We start from the raw sequence: 19,032 nt of genomic DNA on the forward strand, positions 1-19,032 counted from the left end.
GAACTGTTGCTCTAAAAGGCAACATTCTCTTCCCGTTGACTTCAGAGGAAGATAGTCTTCACTAAGCTAAATTTGGCCTTTGAATAATACTCAAGAAGTTGTATTTTTTCCACACTTTCTTGGCTTGCTGCAGCTGTTTCTAGGGATTCTGATGTCATGCGCAGTATTTACTGGAAATGCTCAGCTAGTGCTATAAATATAATTTGTAATTTTAAATTACTTTTTATAAAATGAGGGATCATAGGACAGTGATGTCACACCAAATCACATTTTATTTTTATACTACGTTGAAGATATCCATTGCATAAATTCTTGCAGTGATTTTAAAACTTGCCATGCTTCCTGGATATGTTTAAGTGGCTACAAAACGAACCTTGAAATCATTCCGGGCATATGTTCATTGGTTATTTTGAAGGAACCTTGCATCAACAGCTCTAAACGACAAGGGAGAGCTGCAGACTCTGTGCTGGACTCCCAAACACTGTTTCTTAAGATGTGGCATTATTTCAGTGGTTTTTTTCAGTACACAAGCTGTCCTTACCACTATGTGGTTTGCCTGCTGTAACACTGGAACAGCTTTTTGATTATTTTTAATGTTGAAGTCTACTGTGTTCTGTTTTGTTTTCCTTCTAGAGCATGACTTTGATTTGGTGTTTGTTTATCACAGCTGGAAGAGGGCAGGAAGGGGGAAATCCGTTCACTGTATTGAGCATGCCACAGAGAATTTTTCACCTTCCAGGGATTGTACTGGGAGCTCCATAGTGCCAGGATATAGGACAGAGTGTTTTTTGTCGTTTGCAAAGAAGAATGCTCTATTGATTGACAAAATCCAGTAGGGCTGGTCTTTTCTGTAATTTAGTCATGTGTAACAAAAGGAGGAAATATGTGGATTTTCTGTGTAGAAATTGTTTTCTAAAGTGAAAACTGAGAATAATAGGGTGAGTGCTTTAAAGAAGCGGAATGACTATATTTCATGGGTCTGATTAACCAGATTGAAACAGAGGGATTTGTTATGTTATTTGTTACATGGTTGAGACAGTAATAGGTTGGTTGTGAAAATTTCATCCTCTTGTTTTGGCTTTTTTCCAATCAGTATAGTATTTCAGGGTAAAACAGTAGCAATAATACATAAAATAATCACCTTTATTGTTTAAACTATTTTTTTCAGTTGGCACTTGCCGTTAACTGCCTGACAAATAAACTAGCAGCAAGTACAGTTTCCTCCGTTAATAAACTGGTAATAGAAGCTCCCAAATAATGACTCCCTCTTTTGATCTTGATCAAGCAGTTAATAAATTGTCACCTAGTTGAGGTGTGCACTCTGTGATTTGGGTTCTTTTCCTGATACCTTATTAAAAAAACCTCACTGAAAGTACATTTTTATTTGTTTTTTGTAGCAGCCAGAGGTGTCTGACTTTACAGTCCATATTGGGGACCTTATGTTAATGTTTATGGCACAGTGTGAGTGAAAATGAGACTGTAAAAGAAAGGAATAATTGCAATCTAGGTTGATTTTTATCAGACCTGGAGGTTTGGAAGGAGATCCAAAGACACAAAACCAAATAGAGCTAGAATTATTTGCATCCTTGAAGGTGAATATAAAATAAGGAAATGTGGGGAAGAAATGTGAGCTAGTGGAAATACTGTGGGTGGAGGCTAATGTGGTTGGATGGGAGAAAAGTGATTTTAGCAGCCAGAATTTTTATTGAAACGTGTTGTTGTACTGAGTAAGAGGCTGCATCAGGAGAAGAGTGATGTTCTGGATGAAGGATTAGGTACTGTAGACAAGGAAAAAAAGTCCAATTAATAGAATGGAGTAAGAAGGACGTGCTATTGAAATGGAGAGAAAGTTCACAAAAAAAGAATACTGTCACAATTGAGTGACAGCAAGAATGATATTTAAATGAACGATGAAGGTTGGACATGTTGATATTTGTTGCTTTTGCTAATAGGCAGAAGCTGTTGGTGTAAGGAATACTAAAGCGTTTGGAGGGAACATGTTTTGTTCTTGGAAAGAAATACCACACTGCTAGAGCTGTAGCAAATATTCCCATCCAGAAGGAACTTCTGCACATTGCTGGAAGAGAATAATTCGTTCTCAAAAAGCTGCCGAGGACAGAACTTAAAGTGAATGGACACTGATTTGATTCAGTAGCTCTTGCCTGTTGTCTTCAGCCATCAACTTGTTCTTAGGCCAGCCTGCTCCTACGTGCTTGGTTAAAAAGTCATATGCACATGTATGTCAAGTCTGGGGTTTGTTTAATGAGTATGGTTAGATACACATTGCAGATGTCAATTTACCCCAAATAAATTGGATACTTACTTCCTAGGGAGAGAATAGATTCCAAACACCTTTCGAGATAATTTGGAGCAGATCTTACAAACTATGGGGGAATACACAGATATTTCAGCTAGCGAATCTTTGAAATTTAAAAGAACTCTAAAATGTCAATGGCATTAATTACCTCAAAGAATAACTGCTATCTTTATTCTCTAACCAAATGAAGAACAACTAATTTTGTGATCATGCACGTGAATTTTGTCATTCTGTGAAACAGAAAGACAGATTTTAACTTGAATACTTCTATGATAATGGTTCCTTGTCTCAAACCTTAGGTTATTTTACTTTGATGCTTTAGAAATCTCCCCACAGTTCCCAAACTGGAGGAGATTATTTTGGGAGACCACTGACTCTGCAAGCCTTTGTTCTGACGTATGTCAGAAACCCAGACCTGTAGTAGAAAGGACACAAAGCTTCCAGTTACAAAACCAGGAAAAAGCCTTCTCAATGGTAATTATCCAAGTGAGGCCCTACAGTAGATTGCCTGTGATGGTTAAGGAATTTCCAGATTTGGGTGCCTCTGAGAGCAAGCTGGTGAAAGATCGATCGACTATGTCATCGTAGTTGATCTTGACTTAGTACTTGGGGAATTTGGCAATTTATTCCTCTTAAAGAACGTGTGTCCTTCCTAATTCTGCTGTCTCTGCTACTCTTTCCAGACCTTTGAAGATCTGTAGGGAAGGGGATATGGAGGGAGATGAGCTTCCTTTTCATATAGACCTCAGGAATGTCGTGTAACTAAAATGCATACTTTCTATCTGAAAACCCCCTTGCTCGTGCTGTTCTCTGTCTTGGCTTGTAGACTTACCAACATGCCAAGAATAGGTCATCAGTGTAGAAATCAAAGTATTGCTGCTAATTCAATATTAGTAGTTGCTCAGGTTTTATGTTAAGCTAATATGTGTTGGTTTGTGGGGTTTTTTTTCTGCATCCTTGATTTTAGTTATTGAAAACTGATAGAGTAGGAGAGACTTCCCCTTTTCATGAAGCTTTTAGCAATGTCTCTTCATATTGTTGCTGCTGTTAGGGATACGCTCTTTTGTGTTGGAATGTAGCCATTGAGAGAGATCATCAGTGTGGTGAATGGGGTTTCACTGTCTTCAAATTCAGGTGACGAAGTTTTTGAAAGAGAACAAAGTTTGAGTGTTCTCAGTATAAAGTTCTCATTAAGTTCCAGAAGCACATGGAGAAAAGTGTCATCAAAACTCCTGGAACAAAATCAGCAGGGCTTTCCTGGGCTGTGTCCAGCTGGCTTTCAGACCTGTATATGGAACAAATATGTTAGTGATTAACAGTATCACTCAAGGGCAAGAACTGAAATTAAGGAGAGAGATCTGACTTAGATAACTTAAAGTGATGAAACTGCAGGAAATGCCCCACCTGTCCATCTAAGGCTGAGAGACAAGAAAGACCTGTTCTGAAGGTGAGCAAAGAACCTATATCGAAAAATACGGAAAAGGCAAAACAACCTTCCCCTCCAAACCCCCCACCCCAAAAACCACGACCAAAACCCAATCAAAACCAGCCCCCCTGTGTTCAAAGTGCTTTTGACTCCATTTGAGGTGCTTGTGGGAACTGCTGAACTGCGCTGTGCAATAACATGGTAAGATTTGATCTTTATTAGATTCAAATGCACAATTACTCACTGGTTTTATGACCTTTTTTTTACCTCGCAATCTGAATACGACTACACCATTGTGTGCTGTGTCATTACAAATTTCAGGAAACGTTCTTCTATATAATCTTGAGCTCTTTTGCTCCCTGATTTTACATATTAGAATTCTTCACATAATTCTTTGGTATTCCTGAATTATTTCTGTTCCATGGTTGTGGTAACAGATGTCAGTTTTGTGCTGTTTATATTTAGTTAACGTTTTTTTTTTTTGTTTTAATTCTGAAGGCTGTAATTATTTTATGATGTAAAAAAAAATTAAAATGCAGGATCTTGTGAAGAACAGTGGCTTATAATCATCAGGATCACTTTTTCCTTAGTGGGTCTCTTTCTGTTAACTAATAGGTACATTATGGGTAAAAGTAAAGTATGCCATTTATTTAAAGATGGAAATTTAAAATAAGAGTTTTTGCTTGCTTGCTTGATTCTGCTTTTATCCAGTTTGGAGTCTGCACTAATTCTCTTGTCCCCACGAAGAGCACAGAGCCATTTCAGAGCTCTCACCGAAGCAGTGTCCTGTCCATCAGTTCCCTACAGAGGTTGCGTACCAATCATTAGGCGAGTGCCTCAGTTTCCAGATTTATGAAGTGAGATTTATAACTGGAATAAATACATTTCTAAAGCACAGTCATTAATATTTTCAAGTGCTCTTAAATTTAATGTAAAGTGCTGAAGCAGGACGGAATTGTTTCACTGCTTTGTTTCTTTTTGTGAGGTCCACTGAAATGAGAAAATCCATTAATGAAACATGAAACTTGCTCTGTTATCAGAGTGACAGAAATGGGAGTCAAGGTTGTTAAGTACAGAGGCTTTGTCATTCTTTCCATTTTTATATATGTATATATGAGAAGTAACTGAAGAGTAGTATTGTCTGTAATTCATGAAGTGTGAGACTTACTGCCTCACAGCCTTCTCTTCGTTACCACTTCCTCATCATTGTTTGATGCTCTAATAGAGATATGGGCATCAGCACAGTGGGCCTTCACCCGTGAATGAGCACCTTAAAGCCTACCAAAATAGTGGTAAAGAGAGATGGCATTTTACATCTGTGTTAGATAATGTGTCAACACTATGAATTATAGCCTTCCTATGGCCAGAAATGGCAGAGGCACTGAGGTTGGTTTGCTGGTTGTACAGCAACAGCTGTATACTGCACTTTTTCAGCTTCCTCAAAGCAGACGAGATTGCATAGTTTGGCAAACCTTCTCTGGGTTTACCTGCTTGTTTCCTGACAAGAAACAAATAAGAATAATTAAAGGAGAGAAAGATTGAGATTTTATTTCCAGTTAATATAGATCCTAAGTTTACTGGGGAGAGACTCTCTCTAATTAAGGGAGAAAGTGATAACATGAGTTGACATCGCTACAGATTCTCAGTGCAGATTTGAAAGAAAACCAAACTGGCAAACCAGTTTGAGGCTGGCTTTCTCCTCCTTTGGCTAAGTTTAGAAGGCAGAAAAGCCAAGTGGTGCACAATTGAAGATGATCCCTTTTTTCTCTTGTAGTAGGAATGTAGCTTTTCTCTAATATTTAGGGAGATTGTGAGGAAAGTTTTATGGGAAAGGACAAGCAGAATTTTGATACTGACATTGATGAAGATGGTTGTTTGTCATATCAAATGAGGTAGAAAGTAGAGCAGAATGGTGATGGAGACAAAATGGTCTTGTATGAAAAGGGCAATAAGTTTTTACTTAATGATAGGATGTTGCATACAGAATTATATTCCTGTTTTTGTAGGAGGGCACAGTGTTAAATAGTTAAATAACTTTTGAGAAGATCTTTTGCATAACTCACACATGCATGTGGATGCACATACACGCATGAAATAAAAGTGGGTTTTTAATCAGTTGGGAATATGTACTGAACTTTCATGCATATAACCCATACTTTAAATAATAATGTGTCTTTATAGAGCTACCCGTCCTTGCAAATGATTATCCAGGTTACCTGTGAGTTACAGTTATGAAAATGAAGGTTTATGGCAACAAGTGAACAGCTGGTCATACATAGGAACTGCTGTTTATGTTGTGCCTTTTCCCTCCAGCGTGCTGACCCAAAAATCATCACATTCTTACCATTTCTTGGATTTACTGGAAAGTAAATTCCTTAAAGAGTGCAGGCAGCAGGTTGCAGCTGTTTAAGGGCGAAGACATTTAGAAAGATTTGCTTGAAAGAGGAAAGAAGGCGGCTTGTGTAAGAAGAAAGATACCGAGGTGGGAGTGAAAAAGTGAACTGAAGAGGGAGAAATAGGAATAAAAAGTGAGGAGGTTCTGGTGCTCGTTGTATTTACTTCAAGAATCAAATTTGGAGGAAGATCCAAGGGGGATTGACACTAAGGGAAATTTACCCTTAAGCTCACCACCCTGCCTTGGATATGTGAAAGGAAGGAATACACAAAGGTGGATATGATTTCAAAGAAGGATCTTCTAGAATTTTTTCTTGTAGCCCCTGTGCAATGTAATTATCTGTGTGTCTTGAGCAAAGCAAGTTGAAGTTGTTTGTTTTCAGATAACTTGGGTAATGTTTTGAAAATACACTAACTTAACTGTTTTTTTGTTTTCTTACTAGGGTATCTTCAACCAGTTTCAGTGTAGCAGTGAGAAGGTACTGCCTTCTGATGCCCTGCGCACTGCTCTTGCAAAGACATTTCAGGATGAGCAACGCTTCCAGCTGGGCATCATGGATGATGCTGCTGAATGTTTTGTGAGTGTAACTGAAAGATGGTGTGACAGTCTTTTTTAAATTCCTCCCCAAATTCCAACAGACCTTGCACATGTGTTCGCAAAAAGCCCCCAGAGATATCCCCAAGCTTGAAGTGATCCGGTGGGGAACCAGTTTTTGGTTTGAGAGTCATCACTAATGATTTTGAAATGGGAACATCAAGTTATCCGTTTTTACAGTTACTTTTGCGTAGGTAATGCTCTCAGTCTCAAGTGTGTCTTGAATATGAATTGTAGAAAAAATTGCACCGCAAGTTTTAAGCATCACCTCAAAAAGGTGAAAAGACATTTTGTTTCCCAGTTATTCTGAAATTGTGTTTTCACAAACTCTATCTAAGGGAAAGTAAAAATAAATAAATAAACACAACGCAACACAGTTTGTAAGTTGAGGTAAGCAATAGTAAAATGGGTCATCTCCAGATATTTCTGGTTTTATATTTGTCATCCATTTGACGATTTTTTTTTAGGCTGTTTATCTCACCTGTGTGGTTGGGAGACAGCTTTTACACAAATCTTGCATCCCTAGGTTTACCCACCTGCTTTCCTTTTATACTCAAACTCTTTCTTGGAGTCCGTTATGTTAAGATTTTATTCTTATCCACATTTCCTCCTTTTTCTTCTTCGGTCTTCTAAATGTCTTTAACGAGGAGGCATTTTTGTCTTGCTGACCCATTGGCTGCTTCCCTTTTTTGGTGATGATGGTCTTCATAGGGTGGCCAAAGTGTGTGTCCTACTTGGTTGTTAACAAAGATGTTAATTGTTTAACCAAAGTACAAACATACTGGATTTACTGCTGTAGTGTAAAACTTGTCTCAGGTAAAGCACTTATGACAGTGGAGTCCTTTCTATATGTTAAATTTTTCATTTCCTATACCTACTTAATTTGACACTTGCACTGTAAGAGATCACAGAAATGAGATAAATACATATACATACTACATGTTGTAGTTCTTCTCTTAAGCTAAGTGGACTGATAATGGACTTACGATAACCCAAAGTATCCTGTGTCTTTAGGATACTAATATAGCAAGATAGTATAGTTTAATGAGCTCGCTCAAAATGGAAGTAGATCACACCAATGAAGCCTCAAAATGAAATAAATTATGTTGGCCTACACAGGAGCCTGTGTGAATGCAGTTATGTCAAATCCTTGTATGCAGTCCAGCACTTTAACAGAGTTCTGTATATGGGAACATGGGAACTTTTGATTTAGTTTCTTCTTTGAGAAAGCTAATCTAAATAGCCGATCTAATACTGCTGTATTGTACCCCACAAGCAGGTTTGTTAGGTTAACCGTACTGGCAGAAGGACAGTAAAATGGGTACAAGTTCCCTTTGGAGGTTAAGCTTTAAGGCAGAGATAATTCCATAGCTTTTCACTTAGTTAACCTTTTCAGCCCTAAAGGCAGAGATTTAATTTAAATGGCAGAAGAGCATAGATACTAAAGGTTAAGGGAAGTTGTACAGGATCAGAGCTATTTTGCCTAATAGTTAATCTTGACCTGCTTATTGCAGGCTTGTAAACCATCCAGGCAGCTTGTAGTGATAGTGAAAAGTGTGCTTCTGGGACAGCTGTCAGTAGACTTCTGGCACCTTCAGATTAATGGTGGCAACAGTGAGAGGCAAGGACATCTTACGACAAGAACTCCTGGGAACTTGAAAAGGGATGGAGTTGTGTGAAATAATATCTAGAAAATGTTCAATGTTTTAGTTTCAGAATTTGGTCTGCCTCTTCATTTATTAGTTCTCCCCCTGTTTTATAAAATGCAGCTTATTTGCCTTTTTTTTCAAAGCCCTTGTGGAATATAGAAATTAATTCAGGTTATTTTGTGTTGGTGAGGAGAAGTTAGTGCCAACCCAGTGATTTTAAAACTGCAGAGCTGCTGTGTGTGTTACATGTGGTCAAATCCATTGATGATTGAGAATTGGACAGAATAATCAGTGACAGTCTTTAGCTGTTCTAGGAAACAAAATAAATGGTTACCTGATATAGCGTTTCAAATTAGAAGTGGTAGCCATTTTCTTTTATATCAAAGAAATGCCAACTTCTTTGCTTTCTAAGCAACTTTCAAAAATTTGCAGGAGCCTTCTGTCTTTGTAAATAATGCTTATAACATTATTGCTTCTAACGTGCTTTTGTGATTTATATTTTAACTTTTGTCTACATTTGAAGTAATTTAATGCTTTTTTTTTTTCTTTTTCTTCTCTTTGGCTAGGAAAACCTGTTAATGCGAATTCACTTCCACATTGCAGATGAGACAAAGGAAGATATTTGCACTGCACCACATTGTGTTTCTCATCAGAAGTTTGCAATGACCTTGTTTGAACAGGTGAGGTAATGATACATGCTTTATACAAATCACCAGTTCTGAAGTTGCAAATTTTCATTCCTAAGACATGCGTTGCCATTACAAGCAAAAGTATTGCTGTGGAAATATCTGTTTAATCTCGTCAGTGTATTACATTTTCTTTCTCTTTAGTGTGTTTGTACGAGCTGTGGTGCCACCTCTGACCCATTACCTTTCATCCAGATGGTACATTACATTTCCACAACCTCACTCTGGTGAGTAGAGATTTTTCCAAGGAAGAAAACTTTTTTTTTTATATTGGTATTACAGTTTGTTCTTTACCTTCATGAGATTAAATGTCCAGAACATGTTTTATTCAAAGTTGGTGTGGCTTGATAACTGTGATAAAGAACATGAGGATTTAGTGGAGCAGAAGATAAAAGTTTAGGCATGGATCAGTGTGTCTACTTGTTTATGATTCTGAATCTGACAGCTATAGTGGCAAAGGCTTGTGTACTTTTTGAAAGACCTTAATATGTGAGCAGGTGAGTTAAGCAAGATAAGAAAAATAAAAAATAATTTATGCTGGAAAGGACCTTTGGATGTTTACTTTCTCCTGTTCAAAGCAGGGCTAACTTCAAAGCTAGATCAGACTGCTTGGGGTTTTGTGCAGCTGAGTTTTGAAAACGTTCAAGGACAGGAATTCTGTAACTTCTCTGGGGCTGTCTGTTCTAGTGCTTAACCACTCAATGTGAAAATTTGTTTTCTTTTATATATCCAGTCAGAATGTCCTTTTCTGCATCTTTTGCCTTTTGTCATTTCTCTGTTAACCTTTGCAAAGAGTCTGTCTTGTGTTTGGCTTCTCTAACAGCTTTCTGTAATGTTGCTCTTCAGCCATTCAGTGCTCAGCCAGTACTGCTGCACTGAGTGTGCTCTGTCTGAGGTGCAAGACTTTGTATTTTCCTTTACTGGATTTCTTGCAGTTCCTGTCAGCTTGTTCCTCCAACCCATGATCCCTTTCTGTATATTGAGTGCTCCGTCCGGTTAGGTGTCATTTATAAACTAGATGTAGGTGTATTCTGATTCATCATCCAGGTTATAATGAAAATGTCAAGTAGCATCAGCTTCAGTATTAACCCTTGAGGAACACAGCTCTTACCTGACTAGTGGTGATCTTGTGGGCCTGAAGGTCCAGCTAGGTTTCTGTCCACCTTGTGTTCTACCTGTGCAGTCCACACCCCCCAGTTTGTCCACAAGAATGGTGTAGGTGACTTGTAAACCTTGCTAGAGACTAGATGATATTCACTGCTCTTACCTCCTCAACAGAACCCATCATTTTATGACAGGAGATAGTGAAGTAGGTCAGGCATAGTTTACCGTGTCCTTCATATGCCTGGAGGTGATTTCCAAGGGGATGTGGTCTGTCATTGCCTTAGGTACTGTAGCGAGACTGACCAGCCTGTAGTTTCTTAAATCCTCATTCTTGGATGGATATAGCTCTTCCTTTTTCCAGTTATTAGGGAACTCCCTTGGTCACCATGACCTTTCATTAAAGAAACAGGGCACAGAGCGATAGCTCTAGCTCTGTGGTAGTTCATTTGAATGAATGCTAGAGGTGAGAAGTCTTCTTTTAGTAGGTGTCTGCTCAGTTAAATCTGATCAAGGCAGGAGTCTGCTATTCAATTCTGTCTTGAAATCTTGATTGGGATGGAACTTGTCTTTGTTTTTTGTCCTGCATGTGAGATATAGTGACAGAGCCCAAAAAAATCGTCTTGAAAACTACTAGCTGCTCTTTTCATGCAAATCTCTGTTAAAAGCTACTGCTTTACCAGTGTATCAGGAGTATTGTAAAGCATTCCCCCTGCTACATGCTGTTCCATCAAGCTGTATTTTTTCTTTAGGTTACCAGCATACACTGTGTATCAGAACATTATTTATTAGAAAAACAAGAAAATAATTATGTAAATGGTATTTGATGTTTTTATATGAAATAGCTCAAATCTTTAAGTCACACATTATTTTAAAAACACAACTAAACAGTGACGTTTTATTTTTCTCTTAAATCATTTTAAGCTTGAACATGTTTTGAGCACTAGTATTCTTGGGTATGTATTGTCATCTTTCTTTAAGCTTGGCCAGTGAAATCAATTTGGTACCATGCTATTTTTTTGTCTATAGCTTTGTTAGTAAGGATGTGCTTTACTGCGGTACTTTCCTTCAGCAATGGCAACCCTAGTAGAGTGTTCTGAAGCAAATATTTAATTTTGAAATGAAGTATTTATCAAAATGCTAAAGCTTGCCTTTAAGTTGTAAATTTTAAGCCAAACTAGAAACTGTTTCTGTTTTAAGCTTTGCTTGTTTTCTTTATGCAGTATTATCATGGAAGGTGTAGTAGTTCACAATTAATAATGTGATTTTTCTGTACTACAATTTTAAATATAAAAAATGCTATGTATTTTAAGATTTTTTTCATAACATTTAAGTGAAACACATACTTAATGTGAGTTTGTACTTTTATTCTATTATTAAACTTCTGTTTTCCATGCTTTCTGTGTACTGAAGCAATCAAGCTATTTGTATGCTGGAGAGACGAGAGAAACCTACTCCAGATATGTTTGGAGAGCTACTACAGAACGCCAGCACTATGGGAGACCTGCGAAACTGTCCAGTTAGTATCCTTAATTTTCTGTTGGGGGAATGTGGGCAGGACAGAAAAGGTTTAATAGATTACACTGATGTGTACCTTTTAACTCCTGAGCATTTTCAAGGTTTAACTCATCATAGTGATTAAAAGGATAGGTAAGAGAGTTTTCTTTGGGTTTGAATTCAGTATCTATCAGTTATTCAATGAAGTAAGCAAAGAACTACTGATGTTGAGTGCTGCTTTGACTAGACACAAGTAGTAAGACCAGGAATAGACATAGTGTTTGTATAGAAACTAAAAATTTTTGTTTTAGAGTTAGAAACCGCAAAAAGAGGTGATAAGGGGGCATAAACTGGAAATCCGTACATTACTCCCAGGGAATGGCCACGCAATCCATTCCTGTTCAAGCCAGTGTTGCTACTAGAAGTATCTATCTTATGTTTGCTGTTCAGCTACACTGAGAGTTGATGAGGCCTCCAGCGCTGGTATTACTTGAAGCTGCAATCATGCTTGTTGTATCCTGTGATTAAAGTTCTGGGATCTTACCTAAAGAAACAGAAGAGAGTTTGCAGGCTGTGTCTTTTTATAGGAGACTTCTGTATGTTGACAATGGTTTTGATTAGCTAGGCTTTTTAGAACAGTTCATCCCAGTTTCTCTAGTGATTATTTCTGTTGAAGGTAGCATGCTCCATCTGCATGAGAACAGAAGTGCTTATTTCTTGTAAAATCTTTTCAGCAGTACCATGCTATGGCACAGACAGCAGAACTTTTGTACCAGTCACTGTAATGAAGTGTACAAGATCAGTTGTTTTGCCTAGACAAGCTTTCATTCAACTTCATTACGACCTTTCAGTTGGAATAAATTGCGCTGTTGACCAAACTGCTGTACGTGCATCACACACCCAAAATAGAAAGAGACAAGGACTGCTGCTTCCCACTGCCAGGGAATATCCTGACAGTGATTTGTGTAAATGCAAAATGATTTGGTTTTTTTTAACTCATTAGGCCTTGATTTCTAAAGCAAGAGTTTGCCTTGCCCTAACATTATAATAAAAGGATTATATTCAGCGTTTTTTTTTATTTAAATCCTCAGAGTAACTGTGGAGAAAAATCTTGTTCTGCCTTCTAGTTTGAGTATGTCCAGATTCAGGGCTTTAGATAAGATGCAAGAAGAATTATAATCAAACTTCTTTTCATATTGATTAGTAGGTTGGGCAGGAAACAGCTGCAGAGTTGCTGCTTCATGTAATGCTACTGTTAGATGCCTTGCTAGTCCTCTGTGAAGCAATACAGCCTCTAACAGGAATGGCTTGTGTGCCTGTTCCCTGGGGGCAGTGCAAGTATTTCCATTTTACCTCCCCCACCTTCTGTAGCTTGTAAGTCTGGAATATTCACTTTTAGTCTCCATAAAAACATTATTTTCCTTTGTTGGAATATTGGCAAATAGTGTCTTGCTTATCTGAGTGAAAGAAATGCTAATATTGTATTGTTTTTTAAAAGATTCATATGATCCTAGCTATTTAATAACCAAAGCATGCAGAATTATTAGAAAGACATTCTTTGTCAGAGTGAACTGCTATGTAACTGTGAAATAATCAATTGGATAAAATTGCTTACCAGTACATGCTGCCTCTTTCTATTTGGGAATTTTTTCTATTGAGGATTAGCTAAGGGTGGCCTAAAAGTCATGCAAGGGAAGTTTTTTATCAGGATGCCATATTCCTCCTGTCTTGCAGAAAATTCTGATGTTAGCTAGCTGAAGGAAAGAAGACAATTTGAGAGTAAGATAGGTTTGTTGTGAGGTAATCCACTCGCCCTTGCAAAATGTGTGAGTATAGTAATCTCAATATAAAAACCTCATCTCTACATTTAAACATCATAGTCCTCTACCTGAAAAAACAAAAACAAAACAAAACAAAAAAACAAAACAAAAAAAAACCAAACTTGTCTTCGTTGCTTTGTTCTGAAGCTCATTTCTTTCTGTTATTTTTAGTTTTTCATTTTTGCCTCTTATAATTGGTAATGAACTTCTGGTTAATTTTCTAGATTGCTGTGGGGAAGAAATGCTTTATGATCTCTTCCCTGGTTGTCGTGTCAGGAATTATTATATCCCATTGTGAAACTGGTCTCTAGAGAAATGAGAAGCTGTACTCAGTATGAAAATGTTTGGGGTTTTTTTTCTGGAATCTTGCAGAGGTGCCTTTGTGACCTGCCGCAGAGGGAACATGAGCGTTGCAAAAGGACTTTCTGATAGCTGTTGTCATCCCTGTCTGTCTGTGTGCCCCTGCCCCTCCCTCCCCCACCCCCCAAAAAAGATAATGCATTGTTTGCTAAAATTATAGTGATAATCTCTTAATTCAGATAGTGAGCGTTTTTCATGATGCTTTAAAGATGCCCAAAATTCCAACAGGTGATGGATTGGAAGGACCACCACTGAGAAATACGTTAGCTTCACAAGCAAGCTTATGTCTGAGAAGTACTCTGTCTAGAGAGTGAGGAAGACTGGCCAGTCAATAAGCACTGGTTGTCATTTTAAAAAATAAAAAAATAGAGGAGGAAGGGAAACAGGAAATAAGAAATTAAGAATCTTTAATCGGAGATTCTGATCAAGAGAAAATTAACTTGCCCTTCAATTCTTAAGAACGTTTTTGGGATCTCCCAGGTATGCTTGCTTATCTTTTTTTTGAATAAGCCTGCTTTTGCACTATGCCTTTTAATTATTATCAGTAGCATGAGGAAGAATCAGCAGTACTGTACTTGTTGTTGGTGCCTTACCCTAACGTTATAATAAGAGAAGGATTATATTCAGTGTTTTGTTTCATTTAAATCCTCAGAGTAACTGTGGGGAAAAGATCCGTATTCGTCGTGTGCTGATGAACGCTCCACAGATCATCACCATTGGCTTGGTTTGGGACTCGGACCACTCTGATCTGGCTGAGGATGTGATTCACAGTCTGGGCACTTGCCTTAAACTGGGAGATGTGAGTTTTTTGTATTTCAACACTACCTGCAAACGCAGTCTTTCTCATGGTAGTCTATAGTAGTGGATTGAGAAATATAAAAAGTTACCACCTTTACCTTTTTGGTGTCTGTAAATAGAGGAATAAGTCTGATCCTTGGATCTGCCTTCTGTTTCTGAATGCTTCACAAAACTTGTGAAAGTACTAGTGTAATTGCATGTTCTCAAATTTATGAAATGTCTGAAAAATAGAAATTACTCCAGAAAGCAGAACTTGGCCGAATCAAAAAATATTTTCAAGTGCAAGGAAATTTTGGATTGAGGTTTGTGCTGTTTCTAAAGACATGCATATGTATTATTTCATTTTGAAGAAAAAAAAATTTATTTTATTTCTTTTGAAGGCAAAAAGTAGTTTGGGTTTTTTTTTTTTTTTAACTTCTTTAAATCCTCTTTTCATTGTATGTGGTCGTAACCCTTAAGAGTTATTTATAACTGAGCAGTGTCTGGGAGATGGTGGCTGGCACTGTGATTGAATGATAGATGCAGTTAAGTAGTGTTTAGAATGCAGCGGTTTGTCCCCTAGAGGATTCACTTATTCTGCATCAACTGATGCTTTAGAGCTGAATTATTGATATACTGAATTGTAGCTGTGTTTTATTGTAGGATTGAAGTATTACATAAAATAATAATAAAATTATATGTATATATACACAGTATAAAAAAATGCATTGGCCAGTGCATAGCATACCAAAATTAGTGTGAGTTAATGGAAATGTGGTTATGAAACAGTGTGGTCCTTGCACAGTAAAGCAGTAACGAACTAAAAAATGAGTCCTGTGCATTTGTAAATAAAGTATGGTTAATTAAATAGTGAGAAAAAAATTTTTTCTGTGTGTTGAATTCTTTTGACCTACTAATGTCTTCAGTTTATTTTTTGTGTGAGGTTGTCATTAGTTTGTCTTTGCTTAAATCAGAGTAAATATCAGCTGTTTGCTGTTGGAACCACTTTGTTTCTACAAAGCAGAGAGGAATTAATGTTTTAAACAGTATTTGGTATAATCAGCAAGCATGACAGAGAGAATAAAAATTTTCAGAATAGAACCACACTTCAAATTCTCAAAAGGTATTATATCGTTGTTGTAAATGTCTTCCTTAAAGTACAGCCACAGTCTCCAAGACTGTCTAGATTTTTGAGCATCTGGTGAGTTGGTAGGAGTCTGCTCCTGGTCTGTGTCACTGGATTTGCCTAAACATTGGTTAATTACTTAAGTATCTATTGCCTTGTTTTCTCTGTCTCATGAAGTAAAAACCTGACACCTCTATAGTACTTTGAGGCCTTCAAAGATAAAACAGTATGTAAAATTCTGGGCATTTTATTAATTTCTGCTTTCATTTTCCTTACCTCACTTCTTGAAGCTCTTCTTCAGAGTAACTGATGACAGAGCAAAACACTCGGAGCTGTATTTGGTGGGAATGATCTGTTACTATGGAAAACACTATTCTACCTTCTTCTTCCAAACTAAAATCCGCAAGTGGATGTACTTTGATGATGCTCATGTCAAAGAGGTGAGAAAATAATGTGTAGAAAAATAATCAAATTTAGAAATCTGTTAACCCCTTGTGTGTAGCTCCCTACTGTTTTCTACATATTGCAATAGATTTTGGCTATTTTTCTACTCAGGATCCACAACACTGTTACTCCTTTTTCTGAGCAAAGTAAAGAATTATCAGAAAAGCATACCAGGCATCTCAGAAGCCCTATTCTTAGTTCTGTTCTGTTGGCTGTGAGTCCTGCTTTTATGCTGTTGTTTGAAAACCTGCAGTTTACTTCTGCACACAGCTACCATATTATCTTGCTGTTGCTGACAAGTGGTATAGCCATTTAGTACCTGATTTTTGGGTTCTTTGTTCAGGTATCTAGATACCAGTCTTCCCTAGTGGTTGCTGCCAAAACCATGTTTTCCGCTTCTTTTGCTAGTGCTTTTTTTTTCCCTTTTCAGCAGCCATGAGGTCCTTGAACTTAAAGATACCAGGGCTGAGATCTTGGTGTGTCGTTATGACATCAAATTAATTTGTTTGTCGTTATTTCATACCACTCTCCTTTTATTCTTTCTAGTCATGGAAGCACAAAGATGAGAGAGGAAAATTTTATCCTGTAGTCATATCAAGCACAGTCTCAAAGGGAAAACTCTAATCCTTGCATTTGTTCACAGTCACATTTCTCTGCAGCAGAATTTTTCCAAGGATAGGTACTGCAGTGGTTTAGTAGAATACTTGTGTATGGAGCAAGTTGTTTTTGTTGTCATGCTGTTGATGTCTTTTGTTGTTCATTTTGTTTATACTGATGGGTGGATTAAGAACTTTTGTTAAGAAATTATGGTGAATACCTTGATTTTAGCTGGGTTGGTTCCTAGGGTATGTTCTTGACCAGCTGGTGTCACATGACGTATCTTTTTTCTCAAATAAGGTGAATCTCAGAAAGGGGAATGGAAAAGCCAACTTTGAGACAGTTTACTTTCAGTTACATTTTAAAATTAATATCCCTTTTTTATGTGTTTTCCAATACGTGACCAGCAGTCAGTTTTCTTGGTGAATCCAGTTCAATGATGGATATAGGAGCAGTTAAAGAATGTCAGTGGAAAACCAAAATCTGAAAGACAAAGGAAAAATGAGAGGTGCTTATAGAAAATGATGACAGAAAACCTTTTTGTGCATTTTTTTTCTGTTGTTATTAATTCAGATTGGTCCAAAATGGAAAGATGTTGTGACAAAATGTATTAAGGGTCATTATCAGCCTTTACTGCTGCTGTATGCAGATCCCAGAGGAACACCAGTGTCAACACAAGACTTGCCCCCTCAAGTGGATTTACAGCAATATAGCAGGACTTGCTATGATAGTGAAGACTCAGGTAAGCAATCTGGACTATATGCCTTACATGTTTATGCTGTAATGCTGCATGTGAAAAGTTTTTCTTCTGCTTTTGGTGTGTTTTTCTTAGCAGAGGTCCTTGTTGATTGTCAAAGCTGATCTAGAATTCTGAAGAGGACTTCCAGTGTTTCACCTTTGAACCTCTCTCTCAGTCCAAGACTGTTGATTGTTTGGGTAGTAATCTTTCCCAAAAAGGCTTGGAGAAAGAAATTGGAGTGGGAAAAAAGAAAAAAAAAAAAAAAAAAAAGGAAAGAACCCTTGTGGCATTAATTGTGAAAAAAAAAAAAAAAAAAAAAAAATTGTAATAGTGAAGGACCTGTTATGACATTATTGTGGCATGGATGTAGGGAGGAACAATAAATGATTACTTAAGTGACTGAGTTCATAAATCCATCAGCAGTTTTAACAGGAAGGGAGTGAGAGCATTGATGCACGAACACATAAAAATTAAAGGAAGCTGCAGAATTAAACTCAGGAGGGAAGTTAAGGAAAAAAACCACTAAGGAAACATCATAAATTAGTCCTTTGCTAGAATGGTGAATGGATGTGGGGGGAAGGGGAAGAAAGCTGTTTTATTAAAAATAAAAAAGGAGAGAGACAGAATCAGTGCAGCTTATCTTCAGCGTTTGGCTTGTCTTTTAAAGCGGTGTAAGAGGTATGAACTGATTTGTGGGAGACTGAACGGGAAGGGATTGGCAAAGGCTTATGTCTGTAGATCATGTTTACTTCATTTTTCATGGTCTGTTTTGCATTAAAAAAACCTACAGCTGTAGATATGTAGCACATAACTTCTCAGAGGCCTTCAACACATTGCTGCTTCCTGAATTCTTTGTGTTAATGGTAGTCCACTGAATTAGAAAGGTATGTCCAAATGAGGTCCTTTAGAAATTAGAACTTGGTCGGATTAGTATATCAGTAGTAGTATGAACAGGTTGTTGGTTTACTGAAGTTCCGGATAATTTCAGACATTTAGTCACATCATTGGGGGTTGAGGCCTTATTTAAAAAGGAACAGATAAATTCTGAAGAAGATATGCAACTGCAGTCCAGATAGGGTGAAAATAAAAACTGGGTCTAAGTTTATACTGTAATGGCTTTGCAAAAGAAGATTGTTTCTATTTTTGGATGTTTGCAGAGGATACCCTGAATTAGAGATGAGTTTATAAGTTGCCAAGAACAGCAAGGCAAGACTAAAACCAGAAATACAGCCTTTCTTACAGAATTTTAGCCTATTTATACAAGTGTAATTCCAAGAATATTTTATGGTTTTCCTGGCCAATAGCTAACTTTATGCTTCCTGGTCAACGAATCTGTAGAGAACATCTGCTGTCTCCTTATTTACGTCTTGACAGTCTGCAGTAATAAAATTAATTACCAACTCCTCTTAAAATAACTGCAAATAAGAACACAAGTTAGTCGACCTTCACTTCTCACTTGACAAGATGCCTTGCAACTTATAAACCTATCTTCCTGTTCCAAAAA

General features: G+C 37.3%; 1 protein-coding gene across 1 annotated transcript in view; it reads left to right on the forward strand.

The window, feature by feature from the left end:
• The window catches only part of USP54 (ubiquitin specific peptidase 54), a gene marked incomplete at its 3' end in the record, with an annotated part of 51,087 nt that overhangs the window by 6,228 nt on the left and 25,827 nt on the right, over window positions 1-19,032 (forward strand). Inside the window, 7 exon segments of the mRNA XM_010080096.1 lie at window positions 6,581-6,715; window positions 8,948-9,061; window positions 9,212-9,294; window positions 11,582-11,687; window positions 14,498-14,644; window positions 16,039-16,188; window positions 17,363-17,531. Coding sequence (XP_010078398.1) covers window positions 6,581-6,715; window positions 8,948-9,061; window positions 9,212-9,294; window positions 11,582-11,687; window positions 14,498-14,644; window positions 16,039-16,188; window positions 17,363-17,531 — 904 coding nt within the window.

Source organism: Pterocles gutturalis, unplaced genomic scaffold (genome assembly GCF_000699245.1).
Source record: "Pterocles gutturalis isolate BGI_N339 unplaced genomic scaffold, ASM69924v1 scaffold49819, whole genome shotgun sequence".
Taxonomy (NCBI): Eukaryota; Metazoa; Chordata; class Aves; order Pterocliformes; family Pteroclidae; genus Pterocles; species Pterocles gutturalis.